We start from the raw sequence: 25,463 nt of genomic DNA, 5'->3' as shown, positions 1-25,463 counted from the left end.
CTCGGAGGACGCTATTAAAAGCCGGACGCTTCCGGTGGAACGGAGCTGTGGCGGGGCTTGCTGGGATCATGGCGGAGAATCACTGCGAGCTCCTGCCGCCGGCCCGGGGCGGCCTCGGGGCGGGGCTGGGTGGCGGCCTCTGCCGTCGCTGCAGCGCGGGGCTCGGCGCCCTGGCCCAGCGCCCCGGCAGCGTGTCCAAGTGGGTCCGGCTCAACGTCGGCGGCACCTACTTCCTCACCACTCGGCAGACGCTGTGCCGGGACCCGAAATCTTTCCTGTACCGCTTGTGCCAGGCCGACCCCGACCTGGACTCGGACAAGGTGAGGGCCGCGCGGGCCAGCCCGGAAGGTCCTGGCCATCCCGGCCTGCGGCTACCGCACACGTTCTGCTTCGTGCAGAGGAGACCTCAGCGGGAGCGGGCGACTCTCCTCGGGCTTCGAGCCCCGCGATCCCCTCGTCCCCAGCTTCCCCCGACCCCCTACTCTGGGAGGGGAGGACGAGGATGGCGCCCTGGAGTCCACTGCTTTGGAGGATCCTGAGTCGCTTCACCCTAGGGTGTCTCTTCCTCGCCCTCTTTGCTTTTCGGTGGAGGAGGCTTCCCAGACCCTGGACTTTGCCGTGATTCTACTTTCTTTTTCTCAGTAGGTTCTTTTGCCCAGGGTGTGTGAACGCCTTCTCTTCTCTGTCCTAGGGTACTTGCTGGCTCTGGAAACAGAACCCTTGCGTTGCTCTGTCCTTTCACATTCTGGACGTTTGAATTAACGCTGGCGCGGGGGTTGACATGGGCGGCCCTTTTTTTCCCGGTGACTTGCATTTAGAGAGTTGGCGCTCCATCCTCTCCATCCACAGCACGCATCACCCACTTGGCACCTCTTAGAAGATGCATCCGTAGTGTATAGTATGATTACTCGAAGGGAATTTTGCTCATGTTAAGGGTTGCTTTAGGGTTGTCCAGGAAGAGCCAGGTAGGGAATCTTTCAGTCTGCTTTCTGATTAGCTTAGTTTTCTCACTGTCTTCGCAAAAAGACAGGAATTTCCTTGTCTTTCATCAAGCGAAATGCTCATGCTGTTGGGCAGATGGCAATAGAAACCTTTTATTACCTTTATTAAGAGTTGTGAAGCCGAGGAAGAGTGTCTTGGGAGTTGTGCAGGATTGAAACTTAGAAAAAAAGCCTGAAGAAGTTGTTACCTGTTTATTCAAGGCAGTTCACAAGCCTTACGCTAACTTTGCTGGGTCTGTCAGTTGAGCTTACATGATTGCACTTGGCTTTGTGCCATGGCAGCCAACATTTGCCATGCATGAGCCTTCCCAGAAAGACTCGGATCCCTTTTCAAGTTTGAGAAGCCTGACTGAGACCATTCTCAGCATGGCATGACCATGATCAGGAAAAGAGAATCTGGAGTTACTGCTAAGGCCGCCTTGTGGGTAGAAATGAGGGTTTGAGATGCCAACACTCCTGTCTCTCCCCACAACTTCCAACTGTTTCCATTGCTCATTTGACCAAGCCGTCTCCTCAGAGAATTGACTCCCAGGAAATGACAGTATAGGCTTTTGTTAGCTGTGATTTTCCTTTCATAAGGGTGGGTGTATGTTTTACTGTTTGGTTTTTCTTTTTAAATAGCAGGGCTTAGTGGTCACTCCCTTGCCTTTCTACTCAAGCATTCCTGTTTTGTATGTGAAATTAGATTTTAAATTGCTCTTGTCAATTGGGTTCTTTGAGGCAATGTCTGTCTATTCAGCACTGGAGCACTTGATTCAGAGCTGATTAACTTTAGCACAGTTAAGGTGGTTCATCCCTTTATTTTACAGTTCCTTAAGATTTTGTTAAAAATTATGGGCTGGGCTCGGTGGCTCACACCTGTAATCTCAACAGTTTGGGAGGCCGAGGCAGGTGGATCTCGTTGGAAACCAGCCGGGCCAATATGGTGACGCCGGGTCTCTAGTCAAAATACAAAAAATGAGCCAGGCATGGTGGCGCGTGCCTGTAGTCCCAGCTACTCCGGAGGCTGAGGCAGAAGAATCGCTTGAACCCGGGAGGCAGAGGTTGCAGTGAGTCATGATCACACCACTGCACTCCAGCTTGGACGATAGAGCAAGACTCTGTCTCAAAAAAAAAAAAGCTTTACTGTAGGAATCAGTTCTTTTGGGGAGGGATAATATATCTATGTTATGCTTGCTCTTTTCATCATCCTCCATTTAACCAGGTTTGATTTCCAAATGGTAAAACTGAAACTCAGAACATGAAGGTAAAGTAGCAGTACAGTCTCTGTCTCATAAAATAGTTAGAGTAGGGGCCGGGCATGGTGGCTCACACCTGTAATCCCAGCACTTTGGGAGGCCGAGGCGGGTGGATCACCAGAGATCAGGAGTTTCAGACCAGCCTGGCCAACATGGCGAAACCCTGCCTCTACTAAAAATACAAAAAAATTAGCTGGGAGTGGTGGCGGGTGCCTGTAGTCCCAGCTACTCGGGAAGCTGAGGCAGGACTGTCGCTTGAACCGAGAGGTGGAGGTTGCATTGAGCTGAGGTTGCGCCACTGCACTCCAGTATGAGCGATAGAGTGAGACTGTCTCAAAAAAAAATACTAATAAATAAATAAATAATAATTGTAGTGAATAAGGTTAGTTTTAGTGATAGATAATTTACCAGAAGTGTAGTGCTAATTCATATTAGTCCCAATACTGAAGTGTTTTTCGTCAAATTAGGAAATGTGTAAAATGCTTCATCTTAGTTTTTGTCTCCTGTGGCTCTGATGAAAGAATGTCCCAGGAGATTCCTCCTAATTAAATCCTGAGTGAGGAATCTGAGGAGGAGGGGAAGGGGTGTCAGGAGTGGGAGGCCATTAATTACACGATGGAAGACAAACAGGATGTTGCTTCACCTGTAAAGATCTCTAAGCTCTGACCTCAGAGTTGAGATTCATGAAAGAATATTCCTAGAGTTGGACTTAAGCATGAATCTGGTGGAAGAGTCCCTGCCTGGATTATTGGACTAGTGTGGAGTGAGCACCTGGGCTTGCAGAATGTGGGGGTCTGGAGAGGAGTTGGATGGCGAGATTTAAGGGGGAGGATTCCCAAGAAACCATAGAAGCTTTGGGTGCCTGAGAGGTTGGGAGACCACCCTGCTAAAGCATCCTATCTGGTAGGGAGGGGAGCTCTTGACAGACGGGTTGTTAGGGAGGGTGATGAAAGCCACACACATCAAGAGGTTGACCTGGTTGCCCTCTGGCCCCACATCTAAGCTTCTGGGCTGTGAGTGCCCCCCAACCAAGTCCTCAGAGCCCAGCTTGGGACCCACCACCCACCATACTCCATGCTCCCAAGCCCTTACTCTGCTGTCCCAAGGGCCCACGGCTGCCACGAAGTTCTCTTTCTAGACAGCCCAGTGTGAATTCTCACTTCCTCCTGGGACTTCCCCCAGCAGGACTGTGGCTGTGTTGTGCATTTCAGCATCTGCTCATCTGCTGCTCTGTCATGTTTCTCTTCCATGGTGTCTTTAAGGGCAGGCCAGGTGGAATGTGGCTTCCCAAAGACTCGATTCATTTGGGTTAGGTCTCTTGTACTGCACGATCCCTGGCCCGTAGGCGTTGTTGGAAACAAAGTCGAGTTTGTTGTTTCCAGCTAAACCAGCCCCTGCCTTAGTGTGGAGATACTTCAGGAGTTAAAAGGAAACAGGAAACACTACCGCGTTAGGGTTGGAAACCACTCAGAAAGAGGAGGATTTGGGGAGGCTTCGGTTCCTGCAGCTGAGGCGGCCCTGGAGAAAACTGCACGTGAACGTTTGCCCTTTGAACCGGGCCCGTGTCCCGGCTTGAGGGTTGCAGATGTGGTGGCATCAGATGGGTCTTTGAGGGGTGGGGCAGTCAGGGTGCCTCTAACAGTGTACTTGGTGTTGGCAAGACCTCGGGGGTGGAAAGTTATGAAAGGAATTGTTCAGACAGGGCTCAGTGATGGGCTGTGGGCTGGAGTACTGTCTTTGAAGCCGCTTGGCAAGAGAAGTGGGGATCACGTCGAGTGGGGATGGCAGATGATGTTCTGTGTAGCCAGCACTGGTGAGAGCTGCAGCGGCCTCAGTGTGAGACCGTGAGTGGGTGTGTGCGACGGTGATGGACTTGGTTTCACACTTCAGTTGAGGATGTGGCTCTGAGCATGTTCTTTGCTCTGACCACAAGTCATCTTCTATTCTGGACGTGAGCGATGGTCCCCGCGGTGCTGGGGGCTCCCGGCTCCTTCCCCACTGCAACAGGTGCTGGTCCTCAGCAAACCTGTGCTCACCTCTTTATCAGGTGCCTCATCTGAAGCCCTTTAGACCTTAGGCCACAAGTCAGTGCCATAAATTCCTGAGAAAAGGACTCGCCTCTGGTGATGAAATGGAACATTTCTGTTGGGTTCAGTCCTAGCTACGAAGAATGAAAGAAAACACTTTTGAGCCTTTCTGAGAAGAGCTTGTTTCGGGGCACCTGACACGGGCCCGCGGTCTTCGGCCTTCTCGCCTGCAGACCTCTGCGGGTGGCTGGAAGGGAATGCTGTCGCTGCCTGGGCAGTTCCTCTTTCTGGCCCTGTAGGTGCAGCCTTCAGTGGCTGTCGTCCAGCAGGGCAGTGACTAGTCTTGGTATAGCGGGAGTCAGAAAACTGGCCCACCCGCCTGTTTTTGCAAGTAAAGTTTTACAGGAATGCAGAGATGCCCGTTTGCTTACGGATTGTGTGTGGCCATTTTTGCTTTGAAAGGTCAAGATAGAGTGAGGTCTAAAGCCTCGCCAGGGCTGGTCCCCGGTCAGAGAAGAGAGCAGTGGCTGTGATGGGGCACCTGCTGCCTGGTCTCTCCCCAGCCCTGTTGTTAGCCACCAGGCATCCCAGGGACTCCTTTTCAGGCTCTCGTAGGCACTTTGGTTCTTTTAGCAGATCCCCCCTCCACACCCCAGGTCAGCAGTCCCCAGGCATGGTTTTTAAAGCCTGGGGAAGAACCTGCCTGCGTGGCACCATGGGAGGGGTCCTCGTAGCGGAGGGGCCAGCAAGCCATCTCTCTCCCAGGATGTGCTTGTTCTCCGTGGGCGTCAACTGGGCAGCTCTCCCTGGACTGCAGAGCACCTAGAACATTCTGGCCTGGGGTTGGTGTGACGGATCATCTTCCTTGGAGTTGGGGAGCCTGGGTTGGACTCTGCCCACCCCGGGCCTGCCTCGTGACTTGGGGTGATTTCGTGTCCCTGTGAGCTGTAGTTTCTTCCTCTGTAAAGTAAGGGTGACATGCTCTCCTGAAGATGACAAATGTGGTGCCCCCGCCCCGTACCTGGTGCCAGGCCAGTGCAGTCAGGAGAGGCTGTGCCTGGCAATCTTCATCTCATGCTTATACTTGGTTATTATTTTTAAATATTTATTTATGTATTTATTTGAGATGGAGTCTCGCTCTGTTCCCCAGGCTGGGGTGATTTCGGCTCACAGCAACCTCTGCCTCCCAGGTTCAAGCAGTTCTCCTGCCCCAGCCTCCCAAGTAGCTGGGATTATAGGCACGAGCCACCAGCCACCATGTCTGGCTGATTTTTGTATATTCAGTAGAGACGGGGTTTTGCCATGTTGGCCGGGCTGATCTCGAACTCCTGACCTCAGGTCATCTGCCCACTTCGGCCTCACAAAGTGCTGGAATTAGGAGTGTACTTTGCTTTTAGAAAGGGTATGCCAAGAACGCTTTCCCCTCTTGCAGCTGCATCTAATTCCTGTTAATGTTGACCTCTGGCCACACTCAGCCCTGTCAGCCTCGGGTGATACACCAGAGACCCCTGAAGGCCGTGTGTATGGCCAGGAATGCCTCTCCCCAGCAGTCTCCCTGCTGCCACCCAGAGCTCTGGCTGACCCTAGCAGGACAGGCCCCCACAGGGTGTGTCTCCACCTCTGGGTGCTGGTGCTGTGGGAAGGGCAGGGCTTCCTGGGCAGCCCCCGAGTTTTCTTGCAAGAAACCTGAGACCCCTGCTCCTGAGAGGGCTCCAGTTCCTGCCGAGCAGAGCAAGACCCTGCAGCGACCTCAGCTTGGCAAGACCCCCCGTGGTGCACCTGAAGCATGTTTCTTCCCAGAGAAGCCGCTGGACCTCGTGTGAAGGGCCAGGTCATGAGTCCACACACGTCTGCTTCTCACTAAGCTTTGAGTCATGCGTGGGGCACGGACCTCCCAAATTCCAGTTTCTGTGCTGGGTGAGGCCCAGAAGCAATGGAAGGGAGGGGTAGTGGGGAGGCAGCAGGCCTGGCGACCAGGGCCAAGGCTCCCCCCCGCCCCGCTCTCCGAATCTGGGTGCCTTGGACAAGCCTCCTTGCTCTCTGGCCTCAGTTTCCCCATTAGTAATTGGTGACATCAAAGGCCTCTCGTGGGCCAAAGACACCACACATCTGCATAAAACAAAACAGAAGAGAGAGTAGAGGTGAAGCTTTTGTGTGCGAGATTGGATAATTTCAGAGTAAAAACTAAGTATTTCTAATTAGGTTGATTGCAGATGTTGGTGCACAGAAAATTCTATGCCTTCGCGTCTAGATTTCTGTGGGGCAATTTGGCAGAGTTGGCTCAGGGCACCTCCCCCTCTTGATTTCGTCCCCTCTGGTGGCACGTGTCTCCGAGCGCTGGGAGTGACTGAGAGCCGCAGGGCTGACCGAGCCTCTGTGCGGAGCTCCGGGAGCTGCGGGAGCAGTGGGCGGCAGCAGGGTTATGTTCCATTCAGCATCTAGCGTGAGAGTTTGCCAGTCTCCACCCTCATTCCTCACTGCGGCTTTTTTTTTTTGAGACGGAGCCTCGCTGTATCGCCCAGGCTGGAGTACAATGCACAATCTCGGCTCACTGCAGGGGGGCTCTCGGGTTCAAGCGATTCTCCTGCCTCAGCCTCCTTAGTAGCTGGGATTACAGGCACCCTCCACCATGCCCAGCTAATTTTTGTATTTGTAGTAGTTGGTCAGGCTGGTCTTGAACTCCTGACCTTAAATGATCTGCCTTCCTTGGCCTCCCAAAGTGCTGAGATTAGAGGCATGAGCCACCGTACCCAGCCCTTCACTGCCATTTTCAAGGCTGCTGGTTGTATTAGGGACCTGTCCTTTGGGGGCTGGTGTACCCCCACGTTGCCCCTGGTGCTTTGCTTGCTGGGCGATAGCATGGATGGTGGAGAGCTGCAGCCAGAGTCTGGTGAGATGAGCAGAGTGGCCAGGCTCGTTACCAGCCTTCTCTGAGCACTTCTCTCCTGAACAGACATCCGTCTGTGGTCGTCCTGTGGACTTCGGGAGTGGGCAAGCACTCAGCTTTGTCTGCAGGATCTTCCTCCATCTCCTGAGACTGTGTGCCCCAGGCTCGGCACTGCCTCCAGTGTGCTCCTCTCCAGGAGCCAACCTTGGCTCCTGCTCTCGCTATGGCCAGGATCCCCCTTCTCCTCTGTAGTTTGGAAACCGCCCTGCCCTGCCTACGGCCCGTGGCTCTGGCTGAAGGCTATGACCCCTGGACATGAGTGGGTCAACCCAGCCAGCTTGGGCCCAGCCACAAGTGGGTCAGATGCCAGTTCAGCGAGGGGCGGGGAAAATGACTTGCTAAGAAAACAGTCTTAATTATGGTTTTTGTTTTGAGATAGTTTTGTTCTTGTTGCCCAAGCTGGAGTACAATGGCACAACCTTGGCTCACAGCAACCTCTGCTACCCAGGTTGAAGCGAGTCTCCTCCCTCAGCCTCCTGAGTAGCTGGGATTATAGGAACGAGCCACCACACACAGCTCATTTTTGTGTTTTTAGTAGAGACGGTTTCACCATGTTGGCCAGGCTCGTCTCAAACTTCTGACCTCATGATCCACCCACCTTGGCCTCCCAAAGTACTGGGATTACAGATGTGAGCCACCAAGCCCAGCCAATTAGGGCTCTTTTACCAAAAAAACCCACCACGAATCTTCCTGAGAATCGCGCGCAACCACGGGTTGCGTAAGTCATGGGACACATGGGAAAGCCAGGAAGAAGAGCACCCCCACGCCCAGCCTGCAGCATCTCGCTAGCTTCCTGGCTGCCTCTCCTCACCCATCTAAGAAGCCAGGGCATCGTTCCTTCTTTGGGCAGGTGCCGCTGATGGCCCAGGTGCTGTTCTAAATATCCTTGAGGTGACCTTGCTGCCTTTGTCTCTATGAGCCTAGGAGTATATCCTGAATATTTTGTTTTTGTATTTCCCATGTTCCGTATTTTTGTTTCTGCATCAGGGTGGAAGCTACTGAGCCACATCCCCGACACCGGCAGTGAGCTGCCCAGGTCCTTGTGCCTGAGCTGGGCACTGTCTGGGCCTGGGCCTGTGCCATGAGTAGACTCCACATGCACTAGGCCGATCTGGAGCACATGGCTCACCCGAGCTCAGAGCACCAAGACCCTGCATGTGTATGGAAGCGAGTCAGGCCTCAGGGAGACCTGAACCCTGGTGGGATTTGGGAGTCTTGGTTTAAGATCCCAGCACTTCCTATAGATGTGGAAATCTCCCACTGAAAGCCTCAAAAGAGTGCACCAAGGCCACTGCCAGTTTGCCCAGAGTGCCCTGCTGAGTCGTCAGGCCTGTTCCTCTGTCCTGCTATGCAGTTTTAACTGATGGCCGTCCCCGCTCCCCCTCCTCCTTCCAGCCTTCGTCCTTCCAGTTACAGGGCTGGGGCAGCCTTCTGGGTCTGGGGGCGCCCAGCAGGCTTCCTTCTCCTCTTGCACTGGCCCAGGGGCCGAGAAGTGCATGGTGGGTTGTCCTGGCCTAGAGGTCACGGCTCAGTGCCCAGGTCCTGCCACAGGCTGGGTGCCCTGGCGCTCATGGCGGCCCTGAGCTACATGAGCTGGTCTCCTCATTTTGCTCATGAAGAAACTTAGGCCTGGGGTGGCCAGGCCTGGAGGCCTCCATGGCTGAGAGGGGGGCTTTCTGGGGTTGTCCTGGGCAGAGGCGAGCCTCCGCACCACTATCTGATCTTTCCTGACTTCCCACCAGTGATCTGTCGAGGGAGCACTGAGCCATGAATGATTCCTGAGCTGAGTGGTGTGCGGACGTCACGCGGCCACCATTCTCTCTGTATGGGGGTGGGGCGGGGAGGAACCCTAGACTCGGGTGGCAGCACTGGCCACCTTGCCAGACTTGGACCCCTTTGTGGGAAATGGGGGCCATTTTTTACCAGTTGGGCAGGACCACCCAGCGTCCTCTTCTCGGGAGCTGGCCCTTACTTAAGAGCTGTGGAGTCTGGAGGGTTGGGGAAAGGCAGGGGCAAGCCCAGGAGGCAGGGCCTGTGGGGTGGGCAGCTCTGGCTGGAGTGTTCTTGGGGAGGGTGGAGGAGGAGGATGGGATCAGGTCTGTGTGGAGTTGAGGTCAACTTGAGGAGTAGGGGGGCCACTGAGGCTCCGGGTCCAGCACCCCCATGCCCGGAGCCCTAGTTGATTTTATCTCAGCCGCGAAACTCAGTTTTGTTCCTCTGATCTAAGAGCAGGTTTTTACAGGTTTGCAGTAGTGGACTTCGGGGAAAATCTCTTGAAACCACTAGGTCTTAGCACCCAAATGGCAGAATTTGTCCATGGATGAAAATAGGGTCCTAGCGCGGCCCTGTGCTTTGTGGTGGAGACACCTTCCGCCTCCCCGTATCGCCGAACTTGGCATTCCCGTCGCCAGCACCTGCCCAAGGCCCCACAGGAGCCTCTCTGGGGGAGGAGGCTGCTCCTGCCCTGACTGGGGTGTGGGGTTGCTTCTCGCAGGTGCTTGGCCCTGGGCCTTGCCTGGGAGGCTGACCGGTGTTTCTGAATGGAGGTCTCAGCTCCCCGCTCTCCAGGGCGCCCGCAGGCACCAGCCCCTGTGGGAGTGGCTCGCAGGTGGGAGCAGGACTGGGGGAGGCAGGAGCTGCCCCAGCAGAGCCACACCTAAGGTCTGAGTCCGTGTGGAAGATGGGCCATGCTGGCTTCGCAGTTCCCCCCGTCAGATGTATAGCCGACAAGCAGGCCTGGGTCTGGATAAGGTGACAGAAACTGCCTCTTCTGTCTCCCCCACAGGGGCTGCCTGGGGCGCTTGGGCACCCATCTTGTACTCACACAGCTGGGCCACTGAGCCTCTTGTGCTTGGTGGAAGGGGCTGCCAGGTGTGATGTGTGGGGCACCCCGGACCTCAGAGGGCGTCTGCCCACATTGAGGTGACCGTGATAGCAGCAGGGGCAGTGCCTTTCAGGGGCCCCCCACCCAGGTGCATGAGGACACCTTCCGAGGGGTCTGTTTGTAAACATCTCGGCCTCCATGAGCACTTAGCTGGGGCGAGGGCTCTGTGTGGTGAGTGAGGATCTCAGAGAAAGCCCCGGATGCTGTTGAGTGCAGGTCACTGTGAGCTTCCCTCGCTGCTGGCTCGGGGCCTGTTGGCAGCTGCCCCTGCTGCAAAGTGCCCTCTCCACCCCTGGCAGAGAGCCCCTGACCCCCAGTCCTGGATGTCGGCTGGGGAGGACCTGGGCACAAGGAGGGCAGGCCCAGGCTAGTGGCCATCAGGGGTGTCCTTCAGAGGCTGAGCCCTAGGCCCCTGCCCTGCCCACGAGGGCATCCCACGGAGAGGTTCTGGGTGAGGTTTTCCTAGAGGTCTTGCAGTTGTGAGGACAGAGGTCCAGGGCACAGTGGCCTCACCTTGGAGTACACAGAGCCAGGCTGTCTCCATAGGGAGAGACTTAAACTCACTTAGACCTGGGATGGTGGCTGGTCAGGGTTAGGCTGTAGGCGGCAGGACGTGGCCACACCGTCAGGGGTTTCCCGAGATGCCGCAGGCTCAGGTCTGTTGGGGAGAGGCCTGGGTCACCTGGTGCCTCTGAAGCCTCCTGATGTGACCGGGCCTTGGTGGACCTGCAGGAACTGTCAGCTTCTCACGGACGACTCACCGTGCTCTGCTCTCTTTAGGACGAAACAGGTGCCTATTTAATCGACAGAGACCCCACCTATTTTGGGCCCGTGCTGAACTACCTGAGACATGGCAAACTGGTGATTAACAAAGACCTCGCGGAGGAAGGTAAGCCGACTTTTGAGCATAGGTGCCTTAGCTTTGGGGGCAAGGGCCTGACAAAGGTGCCACGGGCTCCACTTAAGACGCAGATGCCTGCAGCCTGGGCCCCCAGGGAGGAGCAGGCCCTGTACTCTGAAGCTGGGGCCTACGTTCTGGTGCTGAGGCCACGGGCAGCGGCGCAGCTGCCGGACAGGGAGGTCTGGGGACCCTGTGGCTGTGAGGTCCTCCCCGGCTGCAGCTCCTTGGAGGGCTCCCTCTGTGCAGGCTCCAGCTGGCAACACAAGGGGGCGAGGGGCTCCTCCCTGCTGTGACTGAGGTGGTCTGAGCAGGTGTGTGAGGCACATGCCCGGTGATGCCCATGGTGTGGCTCAGGGCCCTGGTTCCCTGGCCTGCTCTCCCTCAGGGATAGCCCAAGGGTGGTATCTCTGTGCCATCACCTGGACTGTGCCTGCTGCTGCCAGCTGCCGTGTTCCATTCTGAGTGGTGGTGGTGCAGGGACGGCACCCACACGCGTGGGCCCAGGCTGGCCTGCCTGTGTGCTGTAGTGCTGGCTTGGCTCAGAACAGCCCGAGGCCTTGCCATGAAGACTGAGGGTTTCTGGGCACCTGCGTGCAGGCGTGGCCCTGCTCCCCGGCGTCCGTGTCTGTGCATCGGTCTGTACTGGGCAGCGTCTCACTCCGTTTTTGCTCTGGGTCTCTGGGCCTCGGCATCTGCCTGCCTCCTCCGAGTTCACGCGGGGCGCGGGGTGACGGGAGCTGTGGCCCAGCCCTGCCCCCGCTCTGAGACTGTGTGACGGTAGCTGTGGCCCAGCCCTGCCCCCGCCCTGAGACTGTGACCCACGCTGCCCACTCCTGTCTCTTTGGCAGGCAACGTCTTTCATATGCGCTCTCTCTGGTCACCTGGGCAGCCCCTTGTGTTCTGCCATGGAGCCATTTGAGTCCAGGCTTCACTTTATCTCAGTCTGCCCCTAGTGGGATTGGCTCAGAAACAGGCGCTAGACACAAACCACCTGGGCTCGCTGGCCCGCCTCTAACCCGCCTCCGACGCGGCCACTCGCCCTCGGTGCTGGACAAGGGGGCTGTGCGGGACCCGTGCAGGGCTGGGAAGCCTGTGACTCTGAGGCTCTCATCTCTATCCTGCGTGGTCCTGTGCTATGTAGATGGTGGGGTGTTGTCCTGAGCTGCCATGTCCCATGTGTGGGTTCCTCTGGAGACCACCCATGAGGAAGCCCTGAGGCTGGACCTGTGGAATCTGCTCTTAAGGCTCTTAAGGGAGGTGCGCAGTCCCTAAATGCGGCACATTACGGATGGCAGACTTTGGGAAGAGCTGGAAGTGACCCTCTCAGCCAGCCACAGTCTTCCCTTTGAATGGGGTAAACTGAGGTGCCAGGTGACTGAGACATATGCACAAGGCTGCAGGCCTTAGCCCCACACAGCACCCCACCCAGTGGCATGGCCGTGAGCAGGTTCCCAGCAGGAAGCGTTGGCCTCCAGGCTTGGAGGGAAAATGCCAGATCCCACCCCTTGCATGCCACGGCCTCAGTTTAGGCATGCACTGAGCTGCATGTAACCAGCAACTCCATACCTGGTGGGCCACTGGAGGTTGCTCGAAGCTGCCTAGGGTGACCTGAGCTGGAGGTATTTAGTCCACACGTCGGCCCTCTCGCCACAGCCCCTCCACCCATAATCCTGGAACCCCGCAGGGCTAACGTGTCTGCAGGAAGCCTGTTAGGATGGGGCCTGAGCAGCTCCCGCTGGGCCGAGCCATGGGTCCTCATTGCAGGGGATTCTTTGGTTTCGTTTGGTTTAGTAAAGACAATTTAGTTTTCTTTATTCCAGGAGTATTGGAGGAAGCAGAATTTTACAATATCACCTCGTTAATAAAACTTGTAAAGGACAAAATTAGAGAACGAGACAGCAAAACATCACAGGTAAGAGAAATAACTAAGGCTAGAAGCTTTTATGGCTGGTGTGAAGGAACGGCTCCCTCTTACTTCCCCGATCGACTGCCTCCCACATGAGTCCTGCAGTCTGGAGCTCTCCTGCCCTGAGACCCTTGTCCTCTGTCACCACCCCAGTGCCCGCCAGCTCTGTCTACAGCCTCGCCCCAGGGTCCCTTGAAGGATCCGTTCAGCCTGCCCAGCCCAGCCTCTGGGAGCCCCCAAAGGATGGTTGTAAGGGAGTTGGGCATGGGAGACGTGTGGAGGGAAGGAGGGCCCCATGAGGGCTGGTCGGGGAGACCCTAAGGTGGATGGCATCTGGTAGGGAGCAGAGGGTGCCAAGGGCCTGCAGCTAGCATGACTGGAGGGAGACAGCAGAGGGGTCATGTGGATCTGCACAGGCGTCAGAAGGACCTTGGTTTTATTGGGAAGAGGGGCGAGTCGCCACAGACAGACCTCTCACACCTAGCGCAGCCCTTCTGCAGCCCGGGGAGCCCAGGTTGTTGGTGGGCTGTGCCCAGTACCTCCTGTGGAGGGGCCACTGCTGGGCCTTGGGCATCAGTCTTGTCCCTGAGAGCTGAGCCTGCCCCTGCCCCAGCTTAGCATCCTTGGGAAGGCACCAGGAGTGGGTGTGGGCCACACTGTGGCTGCAGCTGCCATCAGAAGTCTCGGTCCACTTAGAGCCCTGGGCCCTACGCAGAGACTCCTAGCCTGGCCGCTCAGGGCCGCTGGCCACCTAGCAACATGCCCAGTTCCCCCTCCTGCTGGAGTTCCCTTGGCGCCACTGAGGGATCTGGAGGGGCTCCTTATCTGTGGGGCAGAAGCCGTGTCCCACGCCCTGGGTCACCTTGTCCAGCCTGCCTTTTTCCCTGTTGTGTGACCGGGCTGTGTGGGTGCTCCCTGCCTCAGTCTACCTGCCCGTTTGACGCAGGTGGGTGAGAAATGGTGCAGGTGGGAGAGTCCTTGCAGTCCAGTCTTGCTGTGACACACAGTAGCATCTTACTGTCTTGCAGAAGAAGGTACTCGGTTGTGTGACCTCGAGGCCACTGTGTGCCTTTGTCACTCATACATCCCTGGCATGAGTCACCATCTTAAGGTCAAGGACCAAGGATCCCTGAACCCTTTCTCACTGCTGTGTTTCCATCCAGCTCTGTCTGCAGCCGGAGTCCTCTGTAATGACTGTGTCTGGGACATGGGGCCGCCCTGCCCACTGGGGAGCAGCTCCATGCAGGCGGGCGGCCCTGGTGGCTCACCATCACTTCCAGGACCACAGCTGCCTAGAGGGGCACAGCAAGTGTGCCAGGCAGGTGGGGGTTTAGGAGGTGGATGGAGTTTTGGGAAGCAGCTCAGCCTTGGGGAGGCCTGAGTCCAGGCTGCTGCGCAAGTTCAGGAGTCTCTTCTGGTAGCCAGGAGTGAGCTTTGTCTGCCACTGGCTCTCAGGGCCCTGCCTGCCAGAGCCTTTCCTGACCAGTGAATTCAGGGCTGCATGGTTCCTGCGTGCGGAGCAGAAATGGACGCTCTCGTGTCGTCATGTCGAGCCACAGGTGCTCTTGGGATTTCAGGAACATGACTCATTTTATTTTGGAACTTAGAAATAGAAATATTTTTGGAGGCGAACGAGGAAGCAGAAAACAGCAGCTGTTCGGGCCGCGTGTTTTGATTTTGTGGATGTGCTCAGGGTTGCTTTGGGCCTCGTGCCCTGCGCTGAGAACTGGAGAGTGAACCTCAGCCTCCCTGGGTCACCTGGGCTGGGGTCACAGGCAGCAGCGGGACATGGGTGGCCCGCCCTTACTTGTGCCCATTGTTCTTGCAGGTGCCTGTGAAGCATGTGTACCGCGTGCTGCAATGCCAGGAGGAGGAGCTCACGCAGATGGTGTCCACCATGTCTGACGGCTGGAAGTTTGAGCAGGTGAGGGGCCGTGGCCAGGCTGGCGGCAGCCATGCTGCAGCTGAACTTGTACTCACAGTGCCTCAGGGCTCAGTGCTCCTGGAAATGCAGACTTCGCTGCTGGCGTCTTCCTGCAGTTCTGGGGGTGCTCACGACAGTGGCCTGTGCCCTGTTTCCACTGGAGGAGCCGTGGGAGTTCGAGTGTGGTGGGCAGAGGTGTCTCAGGCTCTGCCCCGTACCTTTCCCTCCTCCCTGGCCTGCCTCTTCTTCCCAGCGCTGCACTTTCGTCACATCACCTGGCACCTCTGTGTGACCAGGGTATTGGTGTCCCCAGAGCCTCCTGGCGAGCCCACCACTCAGTGCACGCCCCCGTCCCCCACAGCTCACTCCAGTGAAGCATATGGAGGCCCTGATGCCCTTCTCAGGCTGCCTGCCTTCCTGCCTGTGCTGGAAGGTGCTGCCAGGCCCCCGTGCCTTCTTTCCGCCTGGCTTTACCAAGCTGTGGCGGGTGGGGTCTGATGGGTCTGTGCAGGGCGTGCCTTCTTCAGCAGCTTCCATGGGAGCCACCTGAGTGCTGCATGGGCCACTGTGCTGTGGCCTTGTGGCTTGTCATCGGGGACCTCAGGACATATGAGGCATGGCCTCTGAGTGGGGGACCCTTGCCCACGGCCTGGCTGCCACTGTTCCTGGTGCTAGGCAGACACTGAGGGTGGGGACAGTGACCTTGCCCAGCCCTCCCTGTCCTAAGAGTTTCCTCTGTCACTTGCTTCTGTCTGGGGCAGATTCTGTCCATGACCCAGTGGCCCTGCCAGGTTGTGGGAGTGACAGGCTCAGCCAGTGTCCCTCTGAATGAAAGCTACCTTTTCCTTTGAGTCTTTCAAAATAATCACATTGTAGGGTACTCTGAGCCTCCCCTTAAAATGTCGCCAAAGACATTTGCATCCCACCGTCCACCCTGAACCCCTAGGCTGGGGGCCGGGGTGACTGTGGGTCTCTGTGCTGACAGGGCAGCTGACCAGCAGCCTGGGCCCTGCCCTGCACTGGCGGCTGCATGTTTCTCATGCTCTGACCTCACCAGAATTGTGCCAGAGGCTCCCATGGGAACAGAAATCTCCACTGCTAGGCAAGCCCCACCTCCCCGTTGTCAAGGGGCCCTGGGAAGCTGTGTCAGCAGCTCGGGGTCCGTGAACAGGGCTATCCCCATGTGGCACCTGTGCTCTTCTTGCAGCTGTCTTGTGACTTTTCTGGCTGGGAGGGAGCGATGTGTCTTGCCCGTAGTGGGCACCTCCCTTCCAGGGCGGCTTCAGGTCTTTGCCCTTAGCGCTTCTGGGTGGATTCCAAACCCATTGCAAAGAACGGGTGTCCTCCCCGTTCCTTGATTATGACCTGCTTGGCACGCTTCATCCCTTGGCAACCCCTTCTCCCAGTTCATGTAGGGAAGCTGCTGGGCTGACCAGCTGCCCCGGCTGTGGGGTGGGAACCTGCGGGGTGCTGGGAGGTGGCCAGACCGGACCTAGGGTCCCCAGTGGTCAGCAGGGGATTGCGAACAAGGCTTGGGAAGTGGCTGGTGTGCCTGTGAGGACACGGGGCTCCGGTGGGCATGGCCGTGAGTGCTCCCAGGGGTACCCTTAGCTGCTCGGGCCCATGCCAGCACCCCTGTGGCCGCCTCACTGGGCTGGGTCCACTGTTGCCCACTGGGTCAGCCGCCAGCGGCACAGGAACAGCAGCTAACTGCGGGTTGCTCTCCCGGCCATTGGTCCAACTGTGCAGGTCATAGTGAGGCCAAACTGTGAGTGCCACCCAGCTGCTTTTTGGCTTGGTGGTGTGCTGCTGGCATGCTTTTTGTGATTTGCATATTGCATTTTAATTTTCCCTTTAAAAGCACAGAAGTTCCTAGGGGCCCAGATTAGCCAGCCATGGGCCAGATGCCTGGCCAGAGAGACAGGTTGGCCCTGGGCCTGCATGGCCTGGCCTGCCTGGTCACCTGGAGGGAGGCAGGTTGGAGTGGCCCAAGGGTGTGCCCAGCAGGCTGCAGCAGACCCACCCTGGCCGAACTCCTGGGCAGCACAGCTCCTCCAGCAGCTTTCGGTCCAGTCAGTGGGCCCCAGGCTCTTCCCTCCTGGCTATCAGAGCCGCCCTCCACTCTCCTCCCGCTGCTCCTCTCCCTCCACCCCAGCTCAGGGACCCTTCTGTGCCCCTCCCCCTGGGGCAGCGGCCCCTTTTGTCCCAGCGGGAAGCGCCAAGGAAAGCTCAGGGTCCTCGCAGAGGACCGTGCCATGCCATGGTGTGGGGGTGCCGCACGTGTGCTCGTGCAGGTGTTCTGGGGCTTTGTTTTCCATCCATTTCCTCAGGCGTCGGCAGTCTTTGCTGCAGCTTTCGCGGTGGCTGGCACGTCCTGAGCCTGGGCCGGTCAGCCTGGCTGCGTCTCTCTCAGGCTTCAATGGGCTGCATCTCAGGCTGTGTCTTCCCTTGCAGCTGGTCAGCATCGGCTCCTCTTACAACTATGGGAACGAAGACCAGGCGGAGTTCCTCTGTGTGGTGTCCAAGGAGCTGCACAACACCCCATACGGTACAGCCAGTGAGCCCAGCGAGAAGGCCAAGGTGAGAGCTGGAATGGCCCCGGCCTGGGGCAGGCTTGGGTGGGAAGGCTCTTGCCCTCTCAGAGCTTCTTCCTTTCCTGCCATTCTCATCAAGCCCCCAGTGTCCGCCCCGGTGGCCTTGCTGACTGGTCAGATGCATGGTCTCCCGTGGGACAGGGTCTGTCAACACAGGCTCCCAGTAAGCCCCTGCGGCCTCCCAGCCTGCACACAGAGCTGCTCCTGGAAGGGGCCCCTGGGCCTACTGCAGGGGCTGTGCTCTTAGGAATGCCACTGAGGGCTGTGTCTCAGGGGACCCAGGGTTCTCTGTTCCCAGGGCACAGCCTGTGCTGTGTGAGTGAGGACTTGGGACGCTGAGGCCTGGCTGGCATAGGGATCTGGGCCCATCCCTGAGTGCAGGGATGTGGGGGTCCAGTTGTCGTGGTGGGGATCTGGGCCATCCCTGAGTGCAGGGGTGGGCACCCTGGCTCAGCCACTGTCTGGGCCTCATCTTTGTTGAGAGGAGGGTGTCCTGCAGGCCCTGGGATTCTCAGGCTGCACAGAGTGGGCCCTGTGTGGCACCCAGCCTGGCAGCACCGGCGCAGACTCTGTGGGGGCTCAGGCCCTTCTGTTTTCTGTGGGGCAGGCAGCTGGGGTGAAATGCAGGGACCCCTGCCTCATTTGCTTTCAGGTTGGCCCCGTGGCCCTGCCCACAGGTGACCCATTCTGGTGGCATTTCCTCTGGGCATATTCTTAAGGTTGAGGCTCCAAGATGGACAAATGTGACCATCTGAGCAGAATCCGGCCTTGGCCTGGGCCAGCTCCACCTGGCAGGACTCCCGGACCTCAGAGCCAGGTGGTGGCTGGAGAGCCCTTGGCTGGGGTCTGCATGGGTCTGGGAGAGCCTGGGTGGTGGGGCAGGCTCTGTGGGGAGCCAGCCTGGGGTGAAGGCTCGGGGCATTGGCAAAGGGTGTTGAGTGGGTGCCATGAGAGGCCAGAACCGGAAGGTTTTTAACTGGTGGCATTAAACCAGGGACACCTGGGCAACCGTAGACTCTTGGCTGGGGGCCTCTGGCCAGCCACCAGCAGTCCAGGACTGTCCCTGTGAGCCTCTCTGAGTCGGCCTTTGGAGGTATGCCTTTGGGAACAGAGGGGCAGGGCCACCAAACGTGTCTTCTGGAGGCCTGTGGCCCGGTCACTGCAGCCTTTCCACCACGGGCGACTGTCCTGGCCCAGAGCCTCCCTTGCTGGCCGCCGGTTGCCCTCTTGCTGTGGGCAGAGGGCAGTCCTGCTCCACCAGTGTTCCTCGAGGCCGTGGCAGTGTAGGGCTAGGACAGGCCCTGGCTCGCGATAGCCAGGGTGGAAGCTGGGGTTCCACTGCCAGGCTTGGAGATGCTCTTCCATTTGAGTCTCAGGCCTAGGAGGCGACCCCTGGAGCTCAGTCACAGGGAGGCGCTTCTCTTCCTCTTGGAGCAGTCGTAGGGCTCTTTTCTAAATGGTTTTATTTTTAGAAGTTTTTTATTTCTGAGCTGAGTTTTTATAACCAAGCTCCCCTGGGCTCCTATCCCTCAGGTGGCTTGGCAGCTGCAGAAAGGACACGCTCTGTACTGTGAGGAAGCTCCAGGGATGACCCCAAATCCATTTGTGGTTGAGAATGTGGCCCTATTTCATTTTCCAAAAATACCTGCTCTGAAGTGGGGCAGCTGTGGTGGCTTCTTGATGGGGGTGGTGTCAGCAGTGCCCCGGAGGCAGAGCTCAGGCCAGGGCCTCAGGAGGCCGTGGGGAATTGCTGGGGCCACAGCTGGAGGACTGTGATGGGGGCACCCGAGTGTGGCTGGGCTGCACAGGCCGCATGGTCTGCAGACCCTCGTCCCTGGTGTCCCTGCAGCATGTGTGGCCTGGTGCTGCTGGGCAGCTGTCCACACTTCAGTCAGCGGTGGCAGGAGCAAGGGGTTGCACTTGTTGCAGGCGAAGGTGGTCCACACATGAGCACACCTGCTTCCCACGCCAGCCCCTCAAGAACTTGTTAGAAGGACGCGCAGAGCTCACAGAGCGCTTGAACTCGGGGCTGCTGTTTATTCCCAAGGAACAGAGAGACAGGTTCAGATCAGCAAGGGCGGGTGCCTGGGCAGAGGCCGGGGTCTCCCCCGGAGTCGAGCAGTGCCCAGGCGGCTGAGGAGGGGGTTTTTGGTGTTTTTGGGGCTCCATTCCATAGCCACGCTCGATGGGTAGGTCCGCCGCCTGCCACCAAGGCTGATCCCATTCTTACCTCCTGTCACCCAGGGCCCCACCCTCTCTCCCGCAGCAGTGGGGCCAATGCAGTGGGGTCCACAGAGCCCAGGCAGCAGAGGCCCTCCTATCAGGCCAAGATCTGCGAGCTAGCGCCATCTGCCAGGAGTGGGGCCGGAGGCCAGGCGCCTCTGGACAGGGTTCAGCCCCTCAGCATGTGGTGGGACAGGACCAGCCCCAGATCACGAGATGCAGCTTCCTCACACAGGGAAGTTTCACCTCTGAGATGTGGCAGAGCCCCTGAGCCTGTGTGTCTCTTCATGGTGTGGCCTCACTGGAGGGTCACCGGGTGTGGGGGTTTGGGCCCGGGGCAGCCGCCCACCCGCACTGTCCTGACAGCCTGTCTTCTCCCCTACTGCACGCTGCACGCCGCCAGAGTGACGACGAGGAGAAGGGGCACCCAGGGAGTGGCTCAGATTAAGTGTGAATGTCATGGTGAGCTCCGTGGCCTCCTTGACCCCATGGCCCCAGCTGACCCTTGCTGCAGACCCTCCCTGTGTGTCTGTCTCTGCCCCGTAGTTGACAAGAGCCCTCCACACTCCACGCCAGCTGTAGATCCAAAGTAGCACTGTCTGGGGGGCGGTGGGGCTGTTGCTGTGGGGGCAGACGCCCAGGGGCAGTATTGGGGCATTTGTTGGGATGACTGGAGGGTGCCTGTGTCAGGCCAGGCTGTGGACGTCAGTAGTCGCGAACACAAGAGCCCTTCCTGGAGGCTGGGCAGGGAGTACCACTCCTGCTGGCAGCCCTAGTGGGTGACCTTGTTTGGCTCAGGCCACAGGCTCAGGGCCAAGGGGTCAGGACCAGTGCAGCAGACAACAGACCCTGATCTCAGCTGCCAAAGCCCGCGGCATCCCTGCTGCGCTCAAGCCTCCCAGACCAGCGTGTCCTGCAAGCTCCTCAGCCACCCGTGCCCGCCTTCCTGTGGGGGTGCCTGGCCATGGGGTACAGCCTCAAGGGCCCCCTGGTTGGTGTCTGCAGTTGGGCCTTCCTGTGGAAGATGGCCTAGGGCGAGAGTGTGTCCAGAAGACGTGGGTCTCAGCCAGGGGTGAGAGTAGACGGATTAGCTAGTGCTGCCCCGGCCGGTCTTGGGAGGGTGAAGGACAGCACTTTGGCTGCAGGTCTCTAGGGGGTCTCCTGCCCGCATCAGGAGGGAGCTGTTGGGGCTCCCGAATGCTCCGATGCCACGCTGCTCGTGGCCTGTCCACTGCACTGCTTAGTTTTACACAGGGCTGGTGGGGGCTTGGGAGCTGCACTGTCTCCCTGAGTCAACTCCAGACATCCCAGTAAACTTGGGGATCACCCTGGCCCAGGGAGGGATGTGCTGGCCTGCGGGATGGGCTCCTCCGAGGCACTGGAGAGTGAGTGGGAGCCTCGAGCTGGAAGTGGCCCAGGGCACTGAGCCTCAGGTGCACCGTTGGGGGTGGAGTATTGGAGTCAGACTGAGCAGCTCAGGGGACATGGCCTCCGGGAGCCTTTGGAACAAGCCTGGGGCGGCATGCACCTCTCACCACTGCCCTCTTTCTGGTCAGTACAGCATGGCAGTGACCTTTGGGAGGCTGTGCCCGGCAAGGGCCCGGGCATTGCTGCCCCACCCGATGTTTCGCAGCCCTCACGTGACACATGGAGACAGCCGTTGTGGGCCACGCACCGTGAGGCTGGCTTGCTCCGAAGCTCCCTGCCTGGGAGCGTGGGCTGATTTCCCCTCCACCTGGTCTCTGGGGCTGCCGTGGCTCATTTTGGGAGTTCAGCTCAGCAGCATTGACCAGCGCCTGAGCCTGTTCTCAGGGGAGCCCAGGCCGACTTGGGGGTGGCCTCGGGGGGTTCCTGGATGCTGGTGAGGAAAGTAGGGAGGGTACCCCAAGGAAGAGTTTTGAGGAGGTCAGAGGGTGGGGAGGGCAGGGGCCGAGGGGCGGTGGACTCTGCAGGGCTGCCGTGGTCCAGATGAGGAGGGGTCCCCACAGCGTGATCTGCACTTGGGGTAGGCCTCTGAGGGCTGGCCGGTGTTCCATGGGGCAGCCGGGAGGGGCCGGCATACGAGGTGGACTGGCCAGGCTGAGGTGCAGGGCCGAGGGCTTGGGCAAGGGGCATCTCCAGGAGGGTCTGGGTGTCGGGGTGGGGGTGGGGGCTGCAGTGGGCATAGAGGAACGGAGGGAGACAATCGGGGAGCAGGGACTGCTGAGGGACCCACGGGCCGAGTTGCATTTCATGTCTGAAACCCAGGACTGAGTGGGCTGAGAGGGCCAGGAGTCAGCACTTTTGGGTGGGCCTGGGAGGGGCTGCCGTGCACAGTGAGCACTTCCTGTGTGGGGCCTTGAGATGTGCCGGTCACCCGGGTGAAGGTCCTGGGCCTGCCAGCTGAGTCCCCAAGAGCCTGGCCGGTGCGGGCCGGGCGCGGTGGCTCAAGCCTGTAATCCCAGCACTTTGGGAGGCCGAGACGGGCGGATCACAAGGTCAGGAGATCGAGACCATCCTGGCGAACCCGGTGAAACCCCGTCTCTACTAAAAAATACAAAAAACTAGCCGGACGAGGTGGCGGGCGCCTGTAGTCCCAGCTACTCGGGAGGCTGAGGCAGGAGAATGGCGTGAACCCGGGAGGCGGAGCTTGCAGTGAGCTGAGATCCAGCCACTGCACTCCAGCCTGGGTGACAGAGCGAGACCCCGTCTCAAAAAAAAAAAAAAAAAAGAGCCTGGCCGGTGCTGCTGGGTTCTCAGGGCCCCCCGAGCTGACCCCAGGCCTGTGGGCTCTGTTCTCTGGAGCAGGCGCCTGGTCAGGGCCACCTCCCTAGCCCAGGGCCCAAGTCCTCATTGTATGCATTTGGTGTTTTTCAGATTTTGCAAGAACGAGGTTCAAGGATGTAAGGGACATAGTATTGACAGCTGAAGAAATGATTTACGTTTTCCCAAGATGTAATGAACTGCCATGTCCAGGAAGCTTGGCTGTGAGAAGAAACCTGCTTTTGATCATTTTTCTAGAGATCTGGGTGTGAATCCTTTTTTGCCTCTGAGGTGGGTGGTGAGAGACGGGCCCAGCTGTCCAAGGCCAGACGTCCCCAGGTGGGGGGAGCGCAGCGGCCGGGTGGGCACTGCCTCTCGGGGGGGCCTCGATCTGTTTTTTCCAAGTGCCACATGGGACTGAGGCAGACGCTCCCAGTCAACCCGCTCAATACTGAAGATGGCGTGAAGGAAGCGTTCTTGGTGCTACACAGTCTGGAAAAGCAGCCTGGGCTTCACTGGCAGGAAGCGGCCGCAGCCGCATCGGTGTCCAGCGCGTCGTGGCCTCTGGTCCAACCGCCAGGCCCTAGTCTCGGTCAGGGAGTCTGCTCTGCCTCCCAGGCGGGATCGCCGGTTTCTCTCAACCTCGCAGAGCTCCTGACACAGGCGGCTTCTACGTCATCACTACTTCCCGGTGTCATTCCGAGGCTGGGCCTTCTTCTGACACAGGCTCCAACCCCGCCTGACCAAGCCCGGGATAGTCAAGGCTTCTCAATTTGTATTTTCCAGGCGAGAGAACTTTGTACCCCTTTTCCGTGTGGATAGACTCCCCAGTGTTTATACTCTGGAAATGCCCACAGGGCTTGCTGCGTGCAGACTGATCTGTTCCACCCGTTAGCGTGAGGTAGCAGTGTCGCCTCGTCCCTCCCACTGCGGGCTCACGGGGAGCTGGCGCCTGTCAGTGCCTTGTTGCGCCTGGCATAGAGGTTGAGCTGGAGGCCTGTCCACTGGCTTCTGGAGCTGAAGGTCTGGGTCACGGTGAAAATTCGGGATGTTTACAGAGCATCACAAATGCCTCTCTCTCGCCGCTCTCTCATTTTCTTTGTGTAACTATGCAGCCTTCTCTCTCTTTCTGGGATGTTTGGGACTTCACTCGACCTGCACGGGCTCTGCCCGACATGCCGTGGGAGCTGCTGGGATTCCTTTAGAAACCGCTGCCCGCATGCTTTGAAAACAGACCTTTCTCAGCTGGCTGTGGGGACCTGTCAGAGTCTGGGGACCTGGCGTGCAGGGCAGGCTCCAAGCGCTTTGCTTCCGGACCTCAGGCTTCCCAAGGGGCGCTGTGCAGACTGACCACCGGCCTCCCGCCTGCAGGTCAGAGGCTCTGACACTGTCTGGTTTCCAATGCTTCTGGAGACTTCCTGCCTAGGCCTCATCCTCTTCTTTGCCAGTCACCTGATTAACCAGTTCTCCAGCATTAGGACTTACCTCCTCGTTTTTGTAAGGTCTCTTGTATGTTGTTACATGTTTGGCTTAAACAATTTATAAAAGCCTTTCTAGAAGGCAGACTTAGCCACGGTCGACCCTGTCCTCCCCAGCAGAGCCCGGGAGGACGACGGCCGCTGGGGCTCCTGGGCATCCTCTCTGGGGAGCTGCTGGCCGCTTAGCGTTGTTTGACTTTTGACCTTGACATAGTAGATAGGCTTGTGGTTTTTTTAATTTAAAGATATTAAGACTTAATTCACTAAAATTTATTCTGAGGGGATATTTATACTTTTATACTTTTTTAGGTATTGTATTTTATCAGCTTACAGTTTAATGCCTAAGTTTCCCCTGAAAATAGCAAATAAAATTGTGTATTTATGAATGAGCGTAGCAGCTGTTAATGGTCTTAAGATGCAGGGAAATGCCAACCCGGGTCGCTTGGACCAAGGTGCTGCCTCTCCAAGCCGCCCAGCCCCACTGGCCGCCACGGCTCACTCGGGGCTCTGCCTCTCAGTCAATGACCGGGGCAGAGCCGGGCAGTCCACGGGGTGCTAGCTTGGCTGGGGCCACTGGATCAGAGCTGCACAGCCTATCCCTGCACCCTGCTCCGCCTGGACACCTCACCTGCCTCCAGCAGATATCATACCCCCATCCTGGGGGACTAGAGACCATGTACAAGAGCCTTTTTTTTTTTTTCCTTAAGAGACAAGGGTCTTGCTACGTTGCCCAGGCTGGTCTTGAACTCCTGGGCTCAAGTGATCCTCCTGCCTCAGCCTCCCAAGCAGCTGGGATTCCAGGCGTGAGCCATTGCGCCCGGCTCAAGTGATGTTTTTTTTGGAAGTCCTGATACCTCAAGTTAATGTCCACCTCTCCTCCCTCACTTTAGCCTGCAGCCCAGGTGGTGACAGCAGGAGCTTCCTGAGAAGGTCCTGGGGTCCTGGCACCCCCTCCCCAGCTGCTATGACTTCCCCTGGTGGCTGCTCTGCGAAGGCTTGGTCCTTGGACTCCCTACCCCCCTGCAAGGAGATTCCCATTCATGGTGTCCCCCAGGGCCTGGCTGGCTGAGGTCACAGAGCCTCAGGCTCTAGTGGCCTTGTCCATCCTGTTTCCAGGTGTGTGGCTGGCCCAGCCTGACCGCAGCACCCTGGTGAGGGGTGGAGTGGGTGACTGGGCTTCCAGGTGCCCAGCATGAGGCCGGCACAGGGGTTGGGAGCAGGGGAGAGACCCAGATTCTGCTCCAAGGGGTCTTCCCGCTGCCTGACTCCCACCAGGAGCCTGGCTAGGCCTTGCAACCCCTTGACCGGGTAGAGTTGTGGGCACTTGGGGGCCCCGCCCCACTCCAGGAAGCCCAGTGTGAGGGCAGAAGAGGAGGCAGGGGCGGGGCACGTGCAGATGCCTCGCGTGGGTGCCCATCCCCCCAGGCTTCCTGCAGAGCCCATGACTGGAGCCCTCCAGCAGCTGGCACCACCCTTGACATCCCTGCATTTATTGGTGTCCACTCAGCAGGGACTTCTGGCACCCTCCTTCCTCCTAGAGCGCATGGCAGTGGCTGGCTGGGGTAATAAAGAGCTGACCCCACAGTACGGCCACCAAG

At 58.2% G+C, this 25,463-nt stretch overlaps 1 protein-coding gene across 1 annotated transcript; it reads left to right on the top strand.

Moving 5' to 3' along the window:
• KCTD5 (potassium channel tetramerization domain containing 5) lies at positions 1-24,251 on the top strand. Its single transcript, XM_025370865.1, has 6 exons — positions 1-320; positions 10,878-10,986; positions 12,819-12,910; positions 14,733-14,828; positions 17,283-17,408; positions 22,502-24,251. The coding sequence occupies exons 1-6, from the start codon at positions 69-71 to the stop codon at positions 22,529-22,531; spliced, it is 705 nt and encodes a 234-aa protein (XP_025226650.1). The 5' UTR covers positions 1-68; the 3' UTR covers positions 22,532-24,251.
• Positions 24,252-25,463: the final 1,212 nt, after the last annotated feature.

This window comes from Theropithecus gelada, chromosome 20 (genome assembly GCF_003255815.1).
Source record: "Theropithecus gelada isolate Dixy chromosome 20, Tgel_1.0, whole genome shotgun sequence".
NCBI lineage: Eukaryota > Metazoa > Chordata > Mammalia > Primates > Cercopithecidae > Theropithecus > Theropithecus gelada.
The sequence above is the reverse complement of the archived record's forward strand: the minus strand, read 5'-3'. Positions and strand labels throughout refer to the sequence as shown.